Source organism: Thunnus thynnus, chromosome 1 (assembly GCF_963924715.1).
Source record: "Thunnus thynnus chromosome 1, fThuThy2.1, whole genome shotgun sequence".
NCBI lineage: Eukaryota > Metazoa > Chordata > Actinopteri > Scombriformes > Scombridae > Thunnus > Thunnus thynnus.
The window spans coordinates 23017776-23039736 of record NC_089517.1 but is presented as its reverse complement, the minus strand read 5'-3'; the positions used below and the strand labels follow the sequence as shown (position 1 = coordinate 23039736).

The 21961-nt window shown below is 41.2% G+C and overlaps 2 protein-coding genes across 9 annotated transcripts in view; one reads left to right on the top strand and one right to left on the bottom strand.

Annotated features, from left to right (window-relative positions):
* The window catches only part of elp4 (elongator acetyltransferase complex subunit 4), a 53472-nt gene extending 43358 nt beyond the window's left edge, over positions 1-10114 (top strand). The window contains exon 11 of one of the 2 annotated variants that reach the window (XR_010928614.1): positions 9263-9334. Coding sequence is in view for 1 of the 2 variants with exons in the window: in XM_067591382.1 (XP_067447483.1) it covers positions 9263-9391 (129 nt within the window). In the remaining variant the exon portion in view is untranslated. Of the gene's footprint in view, positions 1-9262 lie in introns of both variants that reach the window. The other variant, XM_067591382.1, reaches the window with a different exon arrangement.
* Positions 10115-13398: 3284 nt separating this feature from the next.
* The window catches only part of pax6b (paired box 6b), a 40041-nt gene continuing 31478 nt past the window's right edge, over positions 13399-21961 (bottom strand). For all 7 annotated transcript variants that reach the window (XM_067591360.1, XM_067591350.1, XM_067591316.1 and 4 more), the window contains 7 exons: positions 21537-21702; positions 17939-18097; positions 17166-17248; positions 16926-17076; positions 16353-16465; positions 15907-16048; positions 13399-15182 (listed from right to left, as the gene is read on the bottom strand). In XM_067591360.1, the coding sequence (XP_067447461.1) occupies positions 15097-15182; positions 15907-16048; positions 16353-16465; positions 16926-17076; positions 17166-17248; positions 17939-18097; positions 21537-21702 (900 nt within the window). In that variant the 3' untranslated portion in view covers positions 13399-15096. The remainder of the gene's footprint in view (positions 15183-15906; positions 16049-16352; positions 16466-16925; positions 17077-17165; positions 17249-17938; positions 18098-21536; positions 21703-21961) is intronic.

The window sequence follows — 21961 nt, the reverse complement described above, 5'->3', positions numbered from 1 at the left end:
CACATAGTTTCTGTCTACTTTCCTTTCTTATATATATATATCTATATATTTATATATGTGTGTTTGTGTGTATGTATATATATATATATATATATATATATATATATATATATATATATATAATATCGAAGACAACAGCTTCATAAATTCATGTAGATGTTGGCAGCATCCAAGTTATCTGTTGCACATCATTGCTTGCGTAGGTCCTGAAGATTTTTAAGTAGGTGAACTTGAGTACATGAGCCTGCACAGGTAGTTCCCAGTGAAAAGCATTAACAGGTGTGCTTTGGCACAAACGTATCTCTGTTCTAATATCTGTTCCATCTCCTTTACTGAGTTAAAGGTTCTATATGGAAGAATCAGCAATTCCTTCTCATTAATGACACCGGTGGCAGTTAAGTGAGCTGCAGTCAGCATCCTGTTGCTCGCGCTTGCATGCATGCTCGCACACCGAGACTATTGCAGGTGATGCCTTTTTCCTCACTTACACTTCTCGTAATAACATAAAAGATCTTTAAAGTTGTGTTGCACCATTCCTCAGCAAAGCATCTCTTACTCACGGTCAGTCAGCCCCTCAGCCCCCGCTGTACGTACACATGCTCGCTCACACAAAACACACACACAGACCAAACACAGAGAGGCTCCTGCTGTGCTGTGGCCACTGGCCGGTAGTGATGTGCGGGTCAAGGTTTTTTAATCCGCACCGCCCAACCTGCAAAAATATGCCTTAATCAGCCACTCAAACCCGACTCACAAACCGCCAACTTTGTTTACCAACCTTGTTTACGAAACACCGGTAGGCTTAGCAAGGAACAACGCGCTGCAGTTTTGTTGTGAAATGTGTGGTGGTCACCGGAGGCAGCTAGCTATCTAAATCCCCCAAAAAACAAAGGTATTGTAGCCAGAAACAGTGATAGCATGGTTAGGCAGCTAGCCACCAGCCAACCTGGTGGGTAACAGAACTGGAGAGCTAATATCTGCAGGGTGTTTTTAATCTGATAAGTTAGCACAGTTTTTGTTGTGGTGGTTGCCAGTCGTTTGTTGATGTTAGTGGGAGAAAGGCAAGGCACTCGAGAGCGCGAAAAATGTCACATCCTTGGGATTTTTGTAGAAAAACCGGCCCAAGTCCTTCACATAGAAATCAGTCCACAGGCTGTTTCAGGCAATCGAGAAAGTCAGGGGAGGTTTCATTTTTTAAGTTGCGTTACAACCCGTTCACTCGTTGGCAAAAAAAAAAAGATTGATACATGAAAATTGCTTCAACAAGTCCTTTCAAATTAAAAGACCATATAGGTCATACATGCACAGCAGAACGACCCATTGGAGCATAATATGCCGCTTTCCGAAACCATTATAAACCACTGTTAAAAAATAATGATTTTTTATGATGTGACAACACTGTGGTTAAGGTCTGGTTAGGTTTAGCCTTGGAGGACAGGCTCCAATTCCTACATATAGAACTTTTAAAGAGATTAAATATCTGCTGCCTTTTTTGTCTGCCCCTTATGTCATCAAGCAAGGAAAAAAACAGACTGCTATGTCTTCCATTTGGGGCTGTACAATGCAATAAAAAACTAGGTGCAGGACAGTTACCAGTAAACAAGCGGCTGGAGATCAGGTTTAGACCTGTGATGAGAGCTCTAAAGCCATCATGTCCGACACTTGAAATATAATTAAAACAGTGGATAATATGGTGTCATAATCTTGTGGCTCTCTTACTCTTCCCAGTTCTGATGTGTTCCATTCAGTCCTGGTCTTCTGCTTGCACAACAACAGACTATTCGTCTGTGAGAATGATCACCCCCACCCCTCCCAAGGGGTCAGCCACTTAGCCAGGATGACACAGTAACCTCCAGACGACCTTTCGCTTTGCCAAATGTTATGCCTGTAAACTGTGTGAACTCATCACAGTGCAAAAGACAAGAGAGAAATAGGGTTTTCTGTTGGAGGGACGACTGGGTTTAGGAAAGCCTGGTTGTACAAGCTTGCTTTGTGCGCTCATGTTGTACCTCTGTGTGACACATGCATAGGCAAGTGGCAGTGTATGTCTGTCTGTCTGTTTTTGTACATGGGTGTATGCACTTGTAGACTGAGTGCAACACAGAAAAAAACATGAATAATACATGATAAAATATCCCTGGTAATGCTCTGGCTTTTATTTTTTGGTGACTGATGTAAAAGAGACAGTTGGGACAGGGATTGTAAAGAAATAGTTTGACATTCTGAGATATACACATATTTGCTTTTTGTTTTGTTGTTACCATAAGGTTGATAGGCAACGAATGGTGACTCCAGGAAGTCACTGCATTCTGCAAATAACTACACGTAAAACTACAGCTTGTTGTTTTTATACTTCAGTTTTGTATGGATGAATAAAACAAAATATATGGTGTTAATTAATGAACTTTAGAGGTGCTTGTAAGTGCATTTTGTTACCTGGCTAGTTGCTTCCCCCTGTTTCCATTCTTTATGCAAAGCTAAACTAAGTTTCCTGGCTTCATATTTACTGTACATACTAGGGTGGGGCTGATGGGCGATGCCATCGTCCATCGCCAATGGGTGACAGTCATCGAACACTGAGCCTCTACCATCGTAACATCGTGATTTAAAAGTCCCCCCATCGTCTGTCCATCTTTTGTGTAGATAGAATTACTCTTATTGGTTTTTTACTCACAAAGCTTTTTTTGCAATTATAGTAACGCAACAAGTGTAGTTAGTTGTCGTCAAGTCGACCTGGTTCACTGTCTCTCCTCTGCTCCACTCAGAGGACACGCACTCACACATGGAGTGCTCAGCCCCGCCCATAGTGAAACAGTAAGAGGGGAGAAACTTAGCGCGACCATAGTTGACAGCAAAATGCAGTAGACACTTTGAGCTGAAATGAGAGTGCACATAAATTAGGTAAATAACATAAATAAACAGTGTCTACTGTGTTTTGCATTTTGCTGTCAATGATCTGTCTGAGACGGTGAACCACATGAAGTACTCGTGTTGACTACTAAAACTACTAAAAGCTTTGCAAGTAAAAATCCAATAAGTGTAATTTTTCCCCACGATATCATCATCTATTGCGATTTTGCACTGTGGACATCATCATATGCCAATTGTGTAGACATCGCCCAACCCTAGTGCATACATGATAGCATATTTCCATGTCCAAAATGTCAAACTATTCCTTTAAGCCATCATCTGACACTGTAGTAATATTTATGGTATTTATAGCCATTTGATTTCTCATGCTGTTCTGCATTGTGGTATGTTCATTTTGGTAAAATGTAAAACCTCCAAAGTGGCCTAAAATCTTAATTATAATGAAGGAATTGGCTACTTTGCCAATAGACAATTGAATTTTGTGTTAAGCTATAGCCTTCACTTCAAATTGTTGTTTAGCTGAGTGCTGTTTTTTAAAATGAGAAATTTCTCCGAAGTGTGATTATCATAGCAGGGCATCTATATAGCACTAGAAAACCTGCTCCTACCGAACGTGTCAGTGATGTTTTAACCTGAGGACTTTTATATCAGAGTCATGGTTTGAGGGGTAAAATGTGTGTTTGAGGGGTGGACGGCACAAGAGGTCCCCCAGATATGCTGTCATAACCCATGCAGCCACGCTCTTTGCTATGGGCCTATCAGTAGTGAAGGCAGCACTTAGACATGTTTGTACTCTACGCCCTCTATCCCTCTCCCTTTCTCCCCAGGCACCATGTCACTCCAGGGGTGGACCAGCACTGCCTGGCTGTGCCCAAGTCCATAACACCAACTAAACCCCCCTTACTACCCACTACCACTAGGGTCAACGTGCCCTCGCCCCCTCGCCCTACAACGCCCAGGGTCCATACCAACACTGCCCTCCAAAGAGAAACAAAACCGAACTGAAAAGAGACAAAATGGCCCCACGCTGCTTTTCCTGTCAAAGCTCTTGACAGGCCCGAGCAGAGGCCCCCAGAGGAGGGCTCAGTTGAAGATGATGACGACGGAGATAACAAGTCAAGTTGTTGTGTTACAGCGCAGTTACACTTTGGCCCTTGTTTGTCCATTTGGTTATTCAAAAGCATCGCAGAGCTAACTGATTCCCATGCATGTCATGTTTAGTAACATGACAGATACTATCAAATGCTGTTTTACATCAGTCCATGGAGCGTGAAGGGTAAGTGAGGAGCTAGCTATTCAAGAGAACAGGAATAAGCATTCCATTAGGTATTAAAAAACCTTGAAATATTGTCAGCTAGTCAATTTCCTGTTTGGACATGCTCACTTTTAATGAAATTCAGTCAGTTATTAGTCCCTTCCCATTCTTTCAGTGTTTGGGAATATAATTACACTCAAAATGCTTACTCATCCTTCTGCCTGCCTGCTGCCTACTCTGTCAGATGCATTAGCCATGAAGCAGAAGAGGTGATGTGCCTGTGTCTGTATCTGTCTATCTGTCAATCCGTCTGACTGTCGATGCGTCTGCCTCTCAGATTATCCTGGATCAGGCAGCAGGTGACATGGCGAGCAGGTGACCATCACCCAATTACCAAAAAGAAACTCGAGACGCAAATCTCTCTTTCACTCTTTTTATGCCACTCTTTCACTTGCAAAACACCTAATCATAGACTATTTTCAAACAGCATGCATGACAACAGGACAGTGTAAATTTAATTTAAATAAAATTTAATTCTTTAAGAATTTGGCTGGTGCTGAATTGGTTGTATGAGTGTAAATTCCTTGATCATCAACATTACAAGTTAACAAAAGTGAGCGCTGCAAGGTCAAAAACACTGACAACATTTATTTGACAATAAAAACCAAGTGAGAAATAATGGGGAAGATAAATAACAGAAAGAATTTTTAACTTTAGAAATGACAAACTCTGAGGGATGAAAACTTCCCCAGTCAACAGGTTATTCTTAGGGCAAGGCCAGGGATCGTGTTGCACTCTTTGTTACCACAAAAGAAGAGGAAGGTAGAGCTTCTTCTCAGCTTTTGTTTGGTGCAGGTGGGCTTGAATTACCAAAGTGATGGGATTTATGCTGGGTTGTTTCTGCATTTTTTTTTCTGGCTAGGTAGCGGAAGTATTCTCTGAAATTGCCAGCGTAAATGTGATGATGGTTTGCTTCTCAAATAGAAAAGCACATCACCTCATTATGTGGGTTTTGGTGTGCTGAAGTTAATACTAGTTCCTATAGATTCAGCAAATGATTTCCCACACAATGCAGTGTAATTTTATCGGTGTGGGGGATTACAGCACTGGGAGGTGATTTAGCTTGGTTTAGTGACTGGATAGACCAGCAACTCTGGGAAGTTTCTACCAATTTCAGCTGTGAAACGTTCGACTACCATTTTGACCCTCGGCTGGTTGTAGAAATGGGACTGGAAATGGAGGACATTGACCTGGTGTCATGGACAGACGTACACATTAGTTTACAGTGGCTGCACTGCAGCTGTGCTGCTCAGGGAAATGGAATTGGCAAAAGGTATCACCTCTAATGTGACCACTGTCCATGAATACTGGACTTGTGGTATATAAATCCACTCAAACTATGTTTAAAAAAAATCTTATTGTGCTGTTCTGCATCAATAGAATTTTTTTTATTCATGCATGACAGCATATAGCCAGATTTCTTAGTCATCATTTCTTCAGTGATTGTAGTGACTTCAGCTTAGTGATACAATGTTCAGTTTCTCTCATTTCACTGACTTAATAGAGCTTATAATATGCTGACCAAATTACAGCAATGATTGTGATAAGTCGGTGTTTATGGTAAATATCGTGTCACTTCCATGAGCATGTTCCAACATCAGCTAATCTGATTTGAACAGCCAGACCAGTCGTCATGTGTTCCAACAAGGTGTTGGGTTTCCCATAGTTCTAAGCTGTACAGTGACACGGCCATTTGAAAGTGTGGCTAAAACTCTATGGAAGAAATGACTCGTTAAATTAGCACCTAATACTCCAGTCATTAGCAAGCCGTTACCACCAGTGGAATGCCTTTGATGGTGCTGCTTTGTGTGAGTGGGTCCGTTTTAAGCTCCAGTTGGAAACATTTATCCATTTCGATCTTGGAATATTATACACTTACATAACATTGCAATACTCATAACCAAAGCATAATAAAAAACATTAAAAACAGAGATTTGGTGCCTTTTCTGACACACGAAACACTGGTGCGATCTCCAAGAACAACTACTGCTGTATGTGGAGATTGTGAACAACAAGCAGCATGAAACACCGTATTCCTTAAGAACCGGGTCTTTGGGGTGTTTGGTAAGCTGAAGGGAATTGTCCATTGTGGGGTGATATTAGTAACCCTCTTAGGCAAAGCTAGTCTGTGGGCCGGCCCTGAGGGCTCATTTCAAGTGCTTAGCGCTCGTTTGGAGCTTTGTCACCCCTCACCCTGTTGCCAGCATGGCCCCAGCCCCTCTGGCTGTGGAGCGGAGCAGAACCACAGACCTTTACCCCTGCCCGCCACCAGGGAGGGAACACTGACATCACAACTCCAACACACATACACACATACACTAACATTGTGGCACACATCCATTTTCACAATCCCCCCCCCCTTCTCCTCCCCCCACCAATGCACCACAGCCAATGGTCTATTTTCCCGCCGTCCACTCCCATCCAACACCCCACCTCCCCCTCTTAGTTTTTTTTCCTCTTTCTCCACCCTCGTGAAGGTTGCCAGGCAGCGGAGAGGACTTCTCACACACATACACCCCACTATGCCTCTGAGGGTTTTCCGGATGTCCTTGTTTACATCATGGAGTGTGCAGGTCGTCGGAGAGCCTCCCTTACTATGTCTGTCTAAGTCCTAGACTGACCTCCATTCATTTGGTGTCAATGCAAATGTTCATGGCAGCCCTGCAGTTGGTTTATCACAGCTGAATTAAATGCACTGCACTTACATCATATTTGGGTGTAAATTTCAAAATCATGGTGAAGATGAATTAAAATATTCTTCTTTGATGGTCGTCATAGAGATTTATATAAAAGTTGTTTATTTGGAACTGTACTGAGAATAAAGTAAGCTATTATGGCCCAGATAACATATAACTGGTATCAGCTCTAATATTGGCTGTCACTGATGTCCGGGATGGTTGCTGACTGTTACCAGGCTGTCTTTCCTCTCCGTGTGTCATACCGATCAATTGGTTTTGCCTGCTTCTCTCTCCAACTTTGATGTAACCATTGATTGTTCTCATCTGCCCCTGAACTCAAAGGTTAGAGGAGCTGAGCTGCACTTCTGGATTGCTTTGACCTTCGCTCTGCACATGCTCAGTGGGCTCACAGAGCCCAGAGCCAAACAGACACGGTGTAGCCAGGCCCGTGGGTGCGTGACAGCTAGACAACGGTGTGATGTCTTTTTTTTTACTCACCCACTGAGGATGATGTATATGTGATTGATTTTTCTCCTACCCCTCTCTCTACCGTGTTTCCGCTGCAGTGCACTAAGCAGGACTGAGTCCAGGCTTGATCAATGCATTGTTTTTCTTTTTCAATCACACTCGAGTGAGCTGAAGACACGAAAGGTTACACAGGTGAGGTTTGGCAGGGGTGGAGGTAGAGCTTCTGGAGGCCCCCTCAAGGCCAATATATGAGTTTGCATGGATGTTTGTGTGGGAGTACGTGGGAGAGAGAGAGAGAGTCAGAGAAAGAGTTACATACAGAGAGAAGTTTAATGAATTTATCGTGTTTCTAACAACTTCCTAATTCTTCATGTGGTGCCACACAGTTTAGTTTATCCTCATTATGTATCTCATGTCTGTTCTCCTAGTGGGAATCTTCTGTCCTTGCCCCTATAAGTCCTGTGTAACCTTACCTTAACCACCCTACATTAAATTATAGGTCCTTCACAGTGTCTCAGTAGTCACCTGCCCCAGGTAATCTGCTGGGCTGCATAAAGACTGCTCCTCTTGTTTCCTCTACTTGCCTGACAAACGGTCTTCTGACACACACAAAGGATATGTGTTCAACCAAAAGGAGACCTCTCGAGGACGACGCGCCTCCGACTTGGTAGCGACAGTAGCTGGAGCACAAGGCTCCATATCAGACATGAACATCAGTGATGTGAAAACATTCTGCAGTTCAGACTCAGGTTTTTTGATGCTCTAAATCCCTGCAAAAACAGTACACTGCAAAGAGAGGAAGTAGTTTACCCTAGAGGGGTAAAGAGTGTTGCGTAGTCCTGAATTGTCTCTTTGTAATGACGCTGTTAAACCCTGTACCCAAACACCTACTCATTAAGAAAAAGATAAGTATCTGTGGGAGTGGAAGGGCTCTCCAAAAGCTGCATGTCTGGAGGGGGTAAGGATGTGGTGGGCAGGGACAATTTAGAGTGGTGAGGTGGGGTGGGAGTGCAGGCCAGTGGGTTTCAGATGTCATGGCCGATTCTTTCAGGGGCAAATTACAGGGTTTAACTTCTCTTGTACCCAAGATGCCTTTATTCTGATTTAACCTCCTCGATAGACGCTCCAGCATCGTGCTACTCAACACCATTGTAGGGCGCACACTTGACTCTGGACATACTTCACCTCCTCTCACACTCTCAGCACCTCTTCAAGACTTCGTTCATGGAGTGCCATTGGCGGCCTTTCTTGGGACTTCTGAAGGGAGCAGTGTAGCCCCTCTTAAGCTTTATAGTAGTTAGCGTGTTGGTGTTAGGGGGCTTTACATGAGTGGCCCTCATTAACCTCTCAGCGTCTTTGTGCTTTGAGTTGGCACAGGGCTGCTCCACAGATAAGCTTTACTATGAAACAAGTTACTCAGCTAAAAGACTTGATTCTAATGACTCTGGTATTAGCAGAACATAATCATCTGTGTTACAAACACAGTAAAGTAATCAACACAAGTGCAAACACATACAGACTTTGCATGCACATTTGTGTGCATACATATTCTCTCCCACCTAACGTCATAAAAGCATGCTCTTGTGTCCCATACGCAACTTCTCAAAACTCCCCTACTTCCCACACACACACACACACACACATATATTCCCTGTGAGCTGTAACAGACCTAAAGCTCTCTGAAGCATTTAGCAACACGCTAGCAGGTTTACTCTACTCTGCCAGCGTTGAGGGGAGTGCTGAAGCATCTAATGCAATTTCAACCCAACATGGCTCTCTGTGAATAAACATCACTGAAGTGTACATCTACTGTATGTTGATCCACTGTAGTGCTTTCTTTTTTTTTTTCATCATACGAGCCGATCTGATTCTCTGCCCTCTCTCTCCCTCTCCCTCTCTCCCTCTCTCTCTCCCTCTCTGGTATCTGTAGAGACTGCATTTGCCTCCAGACTTGTCTGAGACGGTGAGTCGTGTGAGCAGGGGGGAGCTGGCAGGAGCAGCCATGGTGGCCTCAGCCTGTGGCTCCGGCACTTCCGGCAACAAACACCTGGATTTCTAGAGCTCCCACACAGTCGCCACGGGCAACCAACACCTGGAACGCTGAAGCGTTGCCCTCTTTACCGTGGTGACCAGGTTGTTCTCTCGCCCACGTAATGTCAACTGCAATAACCCTGCCAGCCATTACCACCTGCCAACTGTCCCAGCCAGGGGTGAAGATCTAAACATCCACAGTACCGCTCCTCATAATGGAAACATTTCATCCTTGCTTATATGAATCCACAGTGCACTCTCTATACCTGTCTAGCTGACAGCTAATAAATGCACATTCAAAGTTGTCTTGGGAAGCTCATTAAAATTATGTTATTTGTCAAGTTTTTGTCACCCTGATTTACTTTTTGTCAGTGTTCGTTGCAATGAATTTGAGCCCAACAGTGTTTCAAAATATTAAGGTAAGGGAAGAAAACTGACGGGGTGACTACTGCTTAAACCAATTAAAGTCCAAGATAAGGGATTATTTAAGATTACGCTTTTTTTCTTTTTTTTTCTCTATGAGTCTGGAGACTTTGTTTACAAGTAAAGTGTAATTATGAAATATTTTTTAGTCTTTACAGATTCTCATTCTTGGCAAACATTAAATGACTGAGCAGCATTCTCCCAAACTCTGGGCTTGCTTTACAAAACAAGTGGCCTATGTACAATAGTCTTAAAGTACAATTTATTTTCTAGGACAATGAAATGAAATGTGCTTTTGTTAAGTTAAATAAAATCAAATAAAATTAAAGTGCACCAGAAATTCTCTTCATTTAATTTTTATTTTTACCTTACGGCACCTCAACACCAGCTCTGAAAGCAAAGTTAGCTACCGGTGAGACTGTGAGAGGATGTAAAGAAAGTGTGTTATGAATGACTGATATCTGGTCTACCTCGCTGGTTTCAGGTTCTAATAGAGATGCCTTCGTCTGACCCTGAGATTGTGCCGGTGAGTGACATCTACCTCCAGTGAGCTGGAGAGCTGAACAGGAATGTGGGCAGAGGGTAGGAGAGCTGGATTTGGGTGCAGGCTTCACACCTCATCAGGCATGTTTGCTGGATGAGCTGCTTTGCCATGACAAGCCCAAAAGAACAAATTAGGTCAAATGGTGACATGGAGAAATACAGAAAAAACAACATGAAAAATTAAATATTTCATTTTAGTTTTCCTCCGTCTGCTGCTGACGCCAGTTTGAATATTTTTGCCTGTAAAAACTGGCAGTATTGGTAACCATCTGCAACATGTGTTGGGAGAGGGTAGTGTTACCTGACAGTTTCATGCATGAATGGAGCGCTCTTATATCGGGTGTATGAGAAAGAAATGACATACACAGGTCACTTATACAGGTGAACAAAAGCTTGTGTTGTCAAGATAAAAACTGTTATCCAAGTTATTGTTGTTGAAGAGCTGACGTATTCAGGGTACACTTTTATGGTAGATTAAAATAAAATAGATTCATTTTGGCATTTGTTTATGTCGCCGTACTACTCGTATGGTTGTTTTTACACTTGCCATGTCTCCGTGTCACCTCTGTGCAAATTCACTTTTTTCAGTCAGTTCAAAAAGTGGATTATTTCCCAAGTTTAAAAACATCAACAAAGTTTCTAATCTCAGTTTCTGCACGGCATATTATTATGAATTAGGATTATTCTATTTCCATGTGCAGGTACATGTAGATTTTGAATTTAGTGAACTGATGCCAACCTAACTACACACACTAGACCAAGGGTCTTTATGTACATTGAATTTAAATATATTGTACATGTAGCTGTGCACAAATTCCAGATTAAATTATCCAGTTTTTAAAAATTATCTCATTGACGGGAATTTATCAGTGTTTTGCCCTCACTCACGGTTGGTTGTATGTAGTTATACAATGTTGCGGTAATGATAATTCAGGGTACCAGGAAATCAATTCATTTAAACTTCTGAGCACACAATAAGTGAAAACTTTACCGTCAGGTTGAGAAAGCACTATTCTCTCCTCTTCTGTGGAATTTTTAAAAATCAATGTGCCTCTTTAGATGGCCTCATCTCCCTAACCTCACTCATATTAAAAAAACAAGTAATTATTTTGAATATAATTAAATAAGTAGGATAAACCAGACAGGATTGTAAATGTGTTTTGTTTTTGGTGGGACGGTTGTCAGCTTCCTTACAAATCTTTCTGTATGACTTTTTGCTCAAAACTCACCAACAAAATTTTGTATGACACTTTATTGTGTTTGGAGTTTTATAACATTAAATTAAAAGCTAAGGTCAAAAATAGGTCAGTATTACATATATTCTTTTTGTTAAATGACATTCTCTCTGAATAAAATTTGCAACAATAACATAAGCTGAACATGAAAAGCTGTTTGTACATTTTACGAGACCTACCTTTTGAAAGCCTCATATGGCCTGTAGCAAAAAAAAGAAAATCATGGGACTGAGTGCAGAGAAATGCGCTTTTATAATTGTTCCTTTCAGCAGCTGCAGCTCATGTCCTATTGATACCTGACTAAAGCTGTATGTGTTTTACTACGGAAGCTTTGACTGAGGTCTTAGGGGTTATATTGTTGAATGACTGTCATATTACAGTACTAAACCGTTCAAGTTACTAAATGAAGAATAATATATTTTTATACCTCTCTGCAAGAAAGTACATTGAAATTTAGGTTTAATAAAGCAGACCTACAGTATCTTCAGACATGTTGTATGTCAGAATACATAATGAAATTATCATACCAGATACACAAAGATAGGCTATCATTTATTGACTAACTTTCCAATGTTGAGGGAATTGTTCTTTCGTAAAGCACTCTCTCTCTCTCTCTCTCTCTCTCTCTCACACACACACACACACACACACACACACAGAGCACAGAATTTATCTGCTGACACTAAACAGAGGAGTGTCAGCTTCTGTGTGCTGCTGCTGTGGAGAATCAAATTCAGATTTCCAGGTCAGAATCATTGCGTCTCATTAAAAGACAGATCAAAAAGTACAAAGTTCTCAGGAACTTTTACAGAAACTTATATTACTTGACTTCGTTTCCGAGCGAGAATTACATTTAAACCTTTTTATCCCAAACCTGTGTATTATTTAGACCTCTACTATTTGCAGTCTTTCCTACATTTTGAATCTCGCTTTCATTCTCTCTCTGTAATTATTAATGTTCCTTCTCTGTCTTGGCGCAGTCATCTAGCCTGTTCTCTCTTCTTCACCCTGTGCGCTCAAAACAGTATTCTTCTGTCTGTGTGATAAACTGGATTAAATGAATAGAAAAATTGCATTAGCTCAAGAAAAAAATCCTCTTTAAAAAATCTGATTAACCTCCAATCCACAAACTTCTGATTGGACTATTAAATATTGAGTGAGATGTGTAAATTCAATTAATCAATTTAGCAAGTCATAAGATATTCGGTGCTGTTACATGCTGTGTGAATGTTACCTGACCTCACTCTCTCCTGGACATCCTCTCCTTTTTAGATGGTCCGTCTCTAACACACCCCTCAAATACACACGCACACACACACACATACACTCACAACCCCCCTGCTGAGGCAGCAAGTGAAGCAAAATAACTCACTCTGCCACACAATCGCTCCTCTGCCTCGCTCTAGGCACTGACTGCTTTATTTCATGACTTTTTTTCTCTTCCCTGCTCCCTCCTCCTCATTGGTTCTGTATTTTTTTTTTCATACCATCGTAACTCTACTAAAACAAGAGCCAGTGATGGTGAATTGCTTGACCTTTCTCATTGTGTGGTGGTGTTGTGCTGTGTGGTCGGTGTCGAGTTGGTTCAGCCCCATACATCAAGAGAGGTGTGTTATTGCGGACACCTTTGTTTGGTGGGAATTGGAAGTGTTGTGTGTGTATTACAAGCCCTTGTACTGGCATTTGTCAGCATTAGATTTACAAAAGTTCACTTTAGCTTTGCAGCAATGATGCATAATGTCAAAATTAAGAAGTGTCTTCACTCGTTCAGCAAAGACTGACACCGTATAAGACGCAGCATTGAACAGGCAATAAGGCTTTCTTTAAGACACAATTTTACTGTACAAAATGTTTTATAGTTTTCACAAAATACATTTAGAAAGCTCCATTTTAAATAAAATTAAATTGAAATATTTAAGAGACAGCGTGTAGACGTTTTTATCTCAGAAGCATTGCTCAGACGTAAACCCAGTATGTGTCCATGTTCTACATACACACTGAAATAAAAATGCAAAACTCAAAAGAGCATGACAGATGATGCTAGAAAAACCCTCCCATGGTCTTCAATTATAAATAAGGACTGCGGGGTTAGACTGCAGTCTTACAAACTCGAAGCCAATGTAATCGAACAGAACGTGTTTACAAAAATTTTGCAACACAAGACTAATATCTTAAAAAAAAAAAAAAAACATTGTGTACTAGATGAAATACAAAGGCTTTGGTCTGTTTTACAATCAACAATGATTAAATCTGATATGTACTTGTAAACAACTGCCAAACACTTAAGTTTAAAACTCTGTCAAGCAATGTTTAATCATAATTATAGGAATTAAATATTTCTAGTTGCACAAATTTTTTTTTTTGACCATAGGACACTATAATACAACTATACCTAAGAGACAAATTGTACCTGACCCTAAAGAAATGTATTTTATGATGCATGGAACATTTATAGAATATTCTCGGGGTTATAAATGAAATCAACTTTTATTGGTGAAATCTTTCTGGAAGATTTCTAGGGAAGACAAGTACTTTACATTTTGACATAAACAAACTGGATTATATCGAAGACGCAGTCTACCATTTACAGACTACAGGTTTTGTTTTACACCTGTTTTCCACATTTAATGTTCTTCGTGGTAATCTAGAAGTCAATCCAACCACCAAAGCAGAGGTCCAAGTTGTGTTGCATGTCGCACTGTCTTTGCACGCTTTTAGCTGTTGATAGTGATCCGTGTCTAATAAGCCAGCAAACGCAGGCTCAGTCAGCTCATCTGAACATGGGGGGGGGGGGGGGAGTCGAGACCACAGCCTCAGTGGGTGGATCGAGTTTGAGCTTCCTCTGCTAATATCCATTCGTAAGAAATAAGACCAATAAATAGTTTTTGTTGTTTTTTTTTTTGTTTTTTTTTTTGACACAGTAAGAGTCTTCCCTCCAGCTTTTCGTCTTTAATGATATGCAACAGCGTCCAGAGACCATGCAAAGGCTGGTAGAAAGTCTCGATATAAGCAGATTAAAAGATAGTCATGGCAGAATCTCTCAGGTTCTCCTTTCTCAAACAAACGCAAGACCAACATGGTTTTCTAGCAGTCCATCTATCAGTACTTGATCTTGGTTTTTCATATTAACATACAAATGGCCATTTACTAACACACCAGAGAAAAAAGGAAACAATGACTGAAGTTGGAAATAGAAAAAAACATAAGTTTTTGTTCCATAAAAATTTAACACCGGGCACTTTACAGAGGTCCATTTTTTTCTGTCTTTCCATGTTCCCTCTTCCAAGTCCTCGTTTGAATGTGCCTAGAGCTACAGAACAGCACACAGTCCCACTGGAAAAACAAAGCCCAGACGTCCCAAAGCTCTCCCAGAGTCTCTCTCTTTCCTCCTCCTCCTCCTCCTCTTCTCCTGTCCTTGCCTCTTCGCAACCCTCTCTCGCCTTCTCTACTCTCCTGTGCCGTGTATGTGTGAGGAGCACTGCCGGAGGGCGATGGTGGAGTGGGTGGTTACAGGGTGAAGTAGCTCTTCTCTCTACTGTAGTCTTGACCAATACTGAGACATGTCAGGCTCGCTCCCTGGGACTTGGACAGGGACAGACACTCCAGGAGAGATGAGTCCTGCCGAGAGAGAAAGAGAAAGACGTCAGTAAAACCCAAAAAAATGCCCCCAGAAGTCAACATGCTAAATTAGATGACTGTATGCACCATGCACAGTTAGTGTGACAGCTAACACTAGTTAGCCTTATAGCACAGAGCATTGTGCTTTAAACGCTTGCAAATACGTAGACGAGCAGTGGAGCTGCAATGAGTCACAATGCTCTGCACATGGTTGCACAGTAAAATGCTTGCAAGCTCGATAAATTGAGGCTTTGGCAATGGCATTTAAACAGACAGAGTACAACAGCAAATGAATCAAATTAATTAGCAATTTAGCACAGAGGAAATGTGGTTATGCATGATTAACTCTTCATGACTATAACCGGTATATATGGCTCTCAATAACAGTGTCCTAATGGGGTGGAACTAAACTATGGGCTGGAGTAGTGGGATTGACATGATGGCTTAGAGCAGTGGTGAAATGAACTTGGTTCATGCAACTGCAGGAAAGGAAAATGATATGAAATATAGAGATATTGATCCAGAGATGTTTAGACCATGAAGTTTTCTCAAATAGACGGAAAGGAAAAGGAAAGTTGCTGCAACAGATCATGAATCAAAGATGGCTATGTAGTACCCCCTAATTAGGAAAGGTGGCAGATATTTCATTAGAGGATTCAGAGTTTCCACGCTTTGATTTAATTAATTCCCAAGCATGTTGGTAAACAATGAACTTTCTGCCTACCTGTTGAGGTGGTACCAGAAGTGGACATTGATTGGCTGTTCATATGTGCCTGCATATGAGGGGGCGTGTATGTTTCGTAGCTCCGCCCGTTCACAGGCGGACTGGTAGGCAGCATGCAGGAATAAGAGGAGGTCTGGCTGGGCTATAGATGGGGAGAGAATGTTACATTAGCTTAGCCAACCATACTTTTCAGCTCAGTCTTTAATGCTGTAAGCTCTCATAGGCAGACATGTCTGATTTAATGTTATTTATAATTTTAGTTCTACTTCTGTTCTTCAATGAAAAATAAGATTTAAAGGAAGGTTTTTGTCTGGCCTGGAAGTACAATTTTAAATTACTCATTGTGTGCACTCTTACAGTCATATCAGACATGTTAAAATATTTCCACTTTAAAAGCATATCTTTAAAAAATGATTGATTACTATGGATTATGGTCTTTTACTTACTTGCATAGGTAGATTGTTTGCCATGGTGAAGCTGGGCATGGGGGGCAGCGCACTGTAGGTGTTTGTGAGTGCTGAGTCAGGTCTACCCAGCATCGACCCCGAGGTGAAAGACACTGTGGATGGAGATGGGGGAAAAAAAAATATATGTGGTTAAGAATTTCCAAAATGAAAAAGGCTGGTCTCATTATCGTTAAGCAGTGCATGCGTGAGGTGGCGCCTTATTTGACAGGCTGATGGGCCCGGACAGATACTGTACAGTGTGTGTCTCAGGTGATTGACTTGTGAGCATGAGCTTCAGCTCTGCCGGTGTGCCCTCGTGCCTGATTCGGTAATTACACAGATAGTCAGCTGAGAAGTTTTGCTCAATCATCCATCAAAAGGAAAACCACCGGTGCTTCTTCATGTGAACTAGAGCGCACAGCCAGCGAGGCCTCTTTCCCCCTTTCATATGATTCCGCAGGTTGTCTCATAATCATATTTAATAATATTTTACATTGATCTTATATAACGTATCCCATGGAGTTCAGGGTGATGATATAAATGTATATTATAAGTGCGATAAATTAGACCTACCCGGTGTGGTGGGCTGTGGGATGGCCTGGTAGACGCTGGTGCTGAAGCTGCTGCTGATGGGAATGTGACTGGAGGAGTTGTTGGCCTGCCGGCGCTGGTTCCGCAGCTTCTCCTCTCGCCTCCACTTTGCTCTTCTGTTTGAGAACCATACCTGCAATTGGAAACTCGGTGTTAGTTTTCATACACAATATTCATTTGGTAATGTTTGAAAACCTTCACGGATAAGTCCTGTTCACTCACTTGTATTCTTGCTTCGGGCAGGTCGATTTTCGCTGCTAGTCTCTCACGCGCGAAAACATCTGGATAATGAGTTCTTTCAAATTCTGTAATGCAGGAAATCACACATAAAAAAGTTAGGAAATAAGCAAAAATTTAGTTTGAGGCTAATTATAATTTTGCAGTGCTGTCAGGTAGGGCTGGGCAATATATTGATATTATATTGTGATATGAGACCAGATATCGTCTTTGATTTTGGATATCGCTGTATCGTGATATGGAATGAGTGTTGTCATTTCCTAGTTTTAAAGGCTGCATTACATTAAAGTGATGTAATTTTCTGAACTTTTTTCTGCTCTATTATTTGCCTTTACCCACTTAGTAATTATATCCACATTACTGATGATTATTTATCAAAAATCTCATTGTGTAAATATTTTGTGAAAACACCAATAGTCATCCCTACAATATTGTCCATTATCAATATCGAGGTATTTAGTCAAAAATACTGTGATATTTGATTTTGTCCATATTGCCCAGCCTTACTGTCAGGTAATCAGATGCACGTCAAGGCCCAACAAAACGTCTCAACCTGCTAATAATCGATTAAACAAGCAGAGCTATAAGACAGATATATTAGTTTATTAAAATAAACCATAAATGTAGTAGCTCCCTCATAGGGAATTTAATCTAATATATTCAGTATAATTATATTAATAACAAAAGGAACAGTTTGTAAAAATAAAAAAATTAATATAGCGGATATAAATGTATGAATTATTCACTGGTTATTTGACCTTTTTCCAGTGCTTCAATTTGCTCCTGTGTGAAGGACGTGCGATTTCTCTGCAGTTTTCTCTTTAGCTGCAGCCGCATCTGTGTCTCCTCTGAATCTTCGCCGTTTGAGCTGATGGAGTTTGTGTTTTCTCCTGCACCATCTTGTTGTTGGCAACCATCTGCATAAAGAAAAGAAAAAAAAATATGTAATGGAAATATACATTCAATTAAGCTAATTGAATAATTAATTTTCGGGTGTCATCGGCCCGCAGCTAATTGTACAGACAGCGGTGCAACATCATTAATTAAAGCCCATGTCATGGTTGATTTCATTCAAAACCAGAGGAATTATTGTAATTTCTTCTTAATGTTGCCGGATTACAGACGACTGCCTGCGTGAAAAGGAACAATATCAAAAAAAAAAAAGGCTTTGCAGTTTAACTGTTTATAAAATATTGTGGGAAAAACAGGCTGGCGAGGGAAAGACTCCGCGTACTTATCGCTTCGCAACAATGGCGTGTGTTCTCAAAAGGTTAAGAGAAATGTGACAAGATGTGGCGAGCCTCTTTTCAGAGCCTATGAAATGTATTAAAACCCCAAACTCTCTAGCCTCCCCCCCACCTTTTTTTTTTTTTTAGGGCAGAGCAATGCCTCAATGGTCGTTCCCATATGGGCGTTGGTATAGCCATTGAGGTGACCACCAACTTTTGAATAGGAGAAGACGCTTTTCAGAATGATACAATGCCTTCAGGAGTAAGGGAAACCATTAAACTATGGACACAGCCAGGGACGAGCAGTGAGCCCTTGGTGGGTGTAATATATGGGAGGGGTGGGAGGGGGCTATTGGAGGAGATGACAAAAGGATCCTCTCTCTCTGGAGGCGCACAGGCTATAGTACTTTGGCATTGTGCGCACGAGGATCCCAGTCAACAGAGCTTTGAGTCCAGTGTGTTAACCCTTATCCACTACCATCATTAATCACGTCCCCCGGCCAGCTACACGCCAGTCAGGATTTCTGTCTTCAATTGGAAACAAATGAGTGAGGAGAGAGCATGCAACCCCCTGAACAACCAAAATAAGGCCAATCTATTCACTGCTCCTGCTTGTCCGCGGTGGGCCCAAAGGCCCCTTCAGTTGCAGGGCGAGGCTTATCGACTAATGTCTGTCTTGTTGTTGGACATCATTATCACACCGAGAAGTTAATGCGAAATTAAGCAGGGGGGTGCGTTGATAGAGGGTGGTTTATGTAATATCTCACTGATGTCTGTCTGGTTAAACTCACGAGGGAGCATTTCAGTTTTTGTATGCAGATTTTGTTTATGTTTTTTTTTTTTTTTTTTTGGGAGGGGGGGTGGGGGGGGGGACGCATTGGCAGAGTTTAGTGAGCTAGTGGTTTGCTCAGTGATACGAGGTGGAACAGGTGCAGGAAGGCTTGTGGCCATGCAGCGGGCTCATGTGCAAATATGAAGGCTACATGCAACCCAAAAACTCAAGTTTGTATGCGCAAACTTCAAGTCAAACTTAAGTTGGTTTGTGTGAAGGATTTTGGAGTATGAATTTATATTTTTTTTTTAAAAAGGCGTTTGTCTATTATGTGAATTGAAGCACATGAAGCTGCACAAGTTTGCTTGTAATTCTGCTGCAACGGGAATCTACAAATTTCCTGAACAAAAATAAAATATATAGTGTGTTTATATGTGAAAGTCTTGGTTCACTGATGGAAACCTGATGCGCCATGTTTCTTGACAATTTCTCTTGCTGCAAAAAAAAAAAAAAGAGAGACAAAAGTCTTCCTCTATAGGCCAGTAGTTTGTATCCACGCTATTTGTTTCTTCACTCCGGATAATCCATAAAAAGGAGTGAATGTGCAGCTATTATCCGTCTGCCAGACCCACTGACGCTAGGATGGGATTTGTTTTCTTTATAAAAGCGCTGGGAAATAAACTCATTCTTTAGTATCACGATGTCTCAACCAGTGAGGCGGAAAAGCAGCAAAAAAAGAGATACCGAACCAATTGCGGCACCTTTCAGCCGCTGAGACCAGATCAAAACACTCTTGAGAAACCGCTTAAAACTGAAAGAGAAAGTGAGAGACCAAATCCTATAGACGGGATTTAGAGCCATATAGCCAGCGAATGAGAATGAGAAAGAGATAAAAGACGAAATCGGTGAGGAGTTTTATTCGTGCCTCTTTGGATAGAGTTGTCTTCTTTGGGGCCCTGTCACTCTCCATGTAGCCATTATATCTGCTTACTCGGCTGTCAGATGGAAAACATATTTTCCTTCCCTTGACACAACTGTTTCATCTAAGCACTTATTTGATTAAAAGCACATAACGTATTATTATTATTATTATTATTATTATTATTATTATTATTATTATTGAATTATAATTGAAAATTATCCTAATTGAATAATTAGATAGCTATCAAGAACCAATAATAATTAATAATAATTAATAAAATAGCCTATGTCAGACTAAACCAACGGCAACAACAGTAAAACTAAATAACTATAATTTATAATATTATTATATAAATTATAAATTCCTATTTGTGATAATAATAACATTAAGAACAATAATAATGAAAATTAGTGGTAGTATTTTAAAATAAAGTTAATCATTTTAGTTGTTAATATGATCGTTTCCGCTTTACTGCTTCTTAATAACAGCCCCACGTGTCCAAATGGTCATCAAACAAATGCAAATTATTATTTGCTACGACTGAATTCCACCACTTGCATTTCCGCCTCTCTCGTGCATGTAAAGCAGAGACGATGCTCCCTCGTGATACTTTGTTTAATGAATGAATATTTCACGTGAAAGGTGGGTTTCTTATGAGGAACAAAAAAAAAAGAAGAAGAAGAAAAAAAGAAAATCCGCTGTGTTTTGGCCTCCAGTTGGCCGACAGGAACCCTCTGAAGTGGAACATTTCCACAGCAGCCTTACCATCTCCACACTCCTGCATGTTGCCATAATGAGAGACAAAGCCCTCTCTAATGAGCAATTACACGTAGTGCGGACCGTTCCCATAACCAATCATTGCGTGTGAAGGAAAACATTCCTTTGTACTAATATCCCCGCACACAGCTCCCCGGCTCTGCCTCCCCATCAGGAGGGGAGGAAAATGCAGGCTGTTGGATGGACACCTCTGCTGAAAGGACAAGCCGCTGTCACGCACATCCATGTCTGGGACAGTGGAGGCATTGAGACTGCATGCATGGCCTATGCTGGCTTCCTCTAATCGACTAGTCTTAATTGGGGGTCTTGTTCAGGGCATCAAAGCATTGCCAATACAATGCCTTCCTGCAAACAGAGCCGTTGACCGGAACCACTGGAATAGTAAGCTGTAAAACTATTCATATATTTGATGGTGACCTCTGTGGAGTTCACATTAATCTTTGTGCATCTCCAACATATATAGACTTTTTTTGTGTGTGTGTGTGTGACTTACTATAAATATTAACCAAGTCTGAGAATCCAAATAAGGGTCAAATCAAACTTTGCTCGCCCCGTTGTCGCCTTACTTTTGAGATACATTAACCAAATGCGTCCACCAGTACAACTATGCATGCGTCAAGGTGTCTTTATTGCCACTGTGTGATAATGAGGCTCACCTTGGTTGGGCTGCCCTGGCACTGATGTTCCGGGGTACCAGCCGGGCCGGGTCCCCCAAGTTCCTGTCTGACCGTTGAGCATTCTCAGCTTGTCATACATGCCATCTGCGCCCATCTGTTGCTTTTCACTAGCCAGGTTGCGGAGGACTCTGTTTATCGATGACACCTGAATGACAAATTACATATGATAAGATTAGGATTAGATCTCAGATGGAGCAGTGTGTTTATACGCGGCGTGCAGCGGGTTCACAGCACACACACACACACACACACACACACACACACACACACACATCTTATAATAATTATAAATCTGCGCAGGAGGATGTTCCTGTAAAGCGCACAAAAAAAATGGACAACGAGCTCCCTTTAATTGACTGTATGTTTGGGTGATCACATATGCAGTAATGCGTGCCCCACACTTT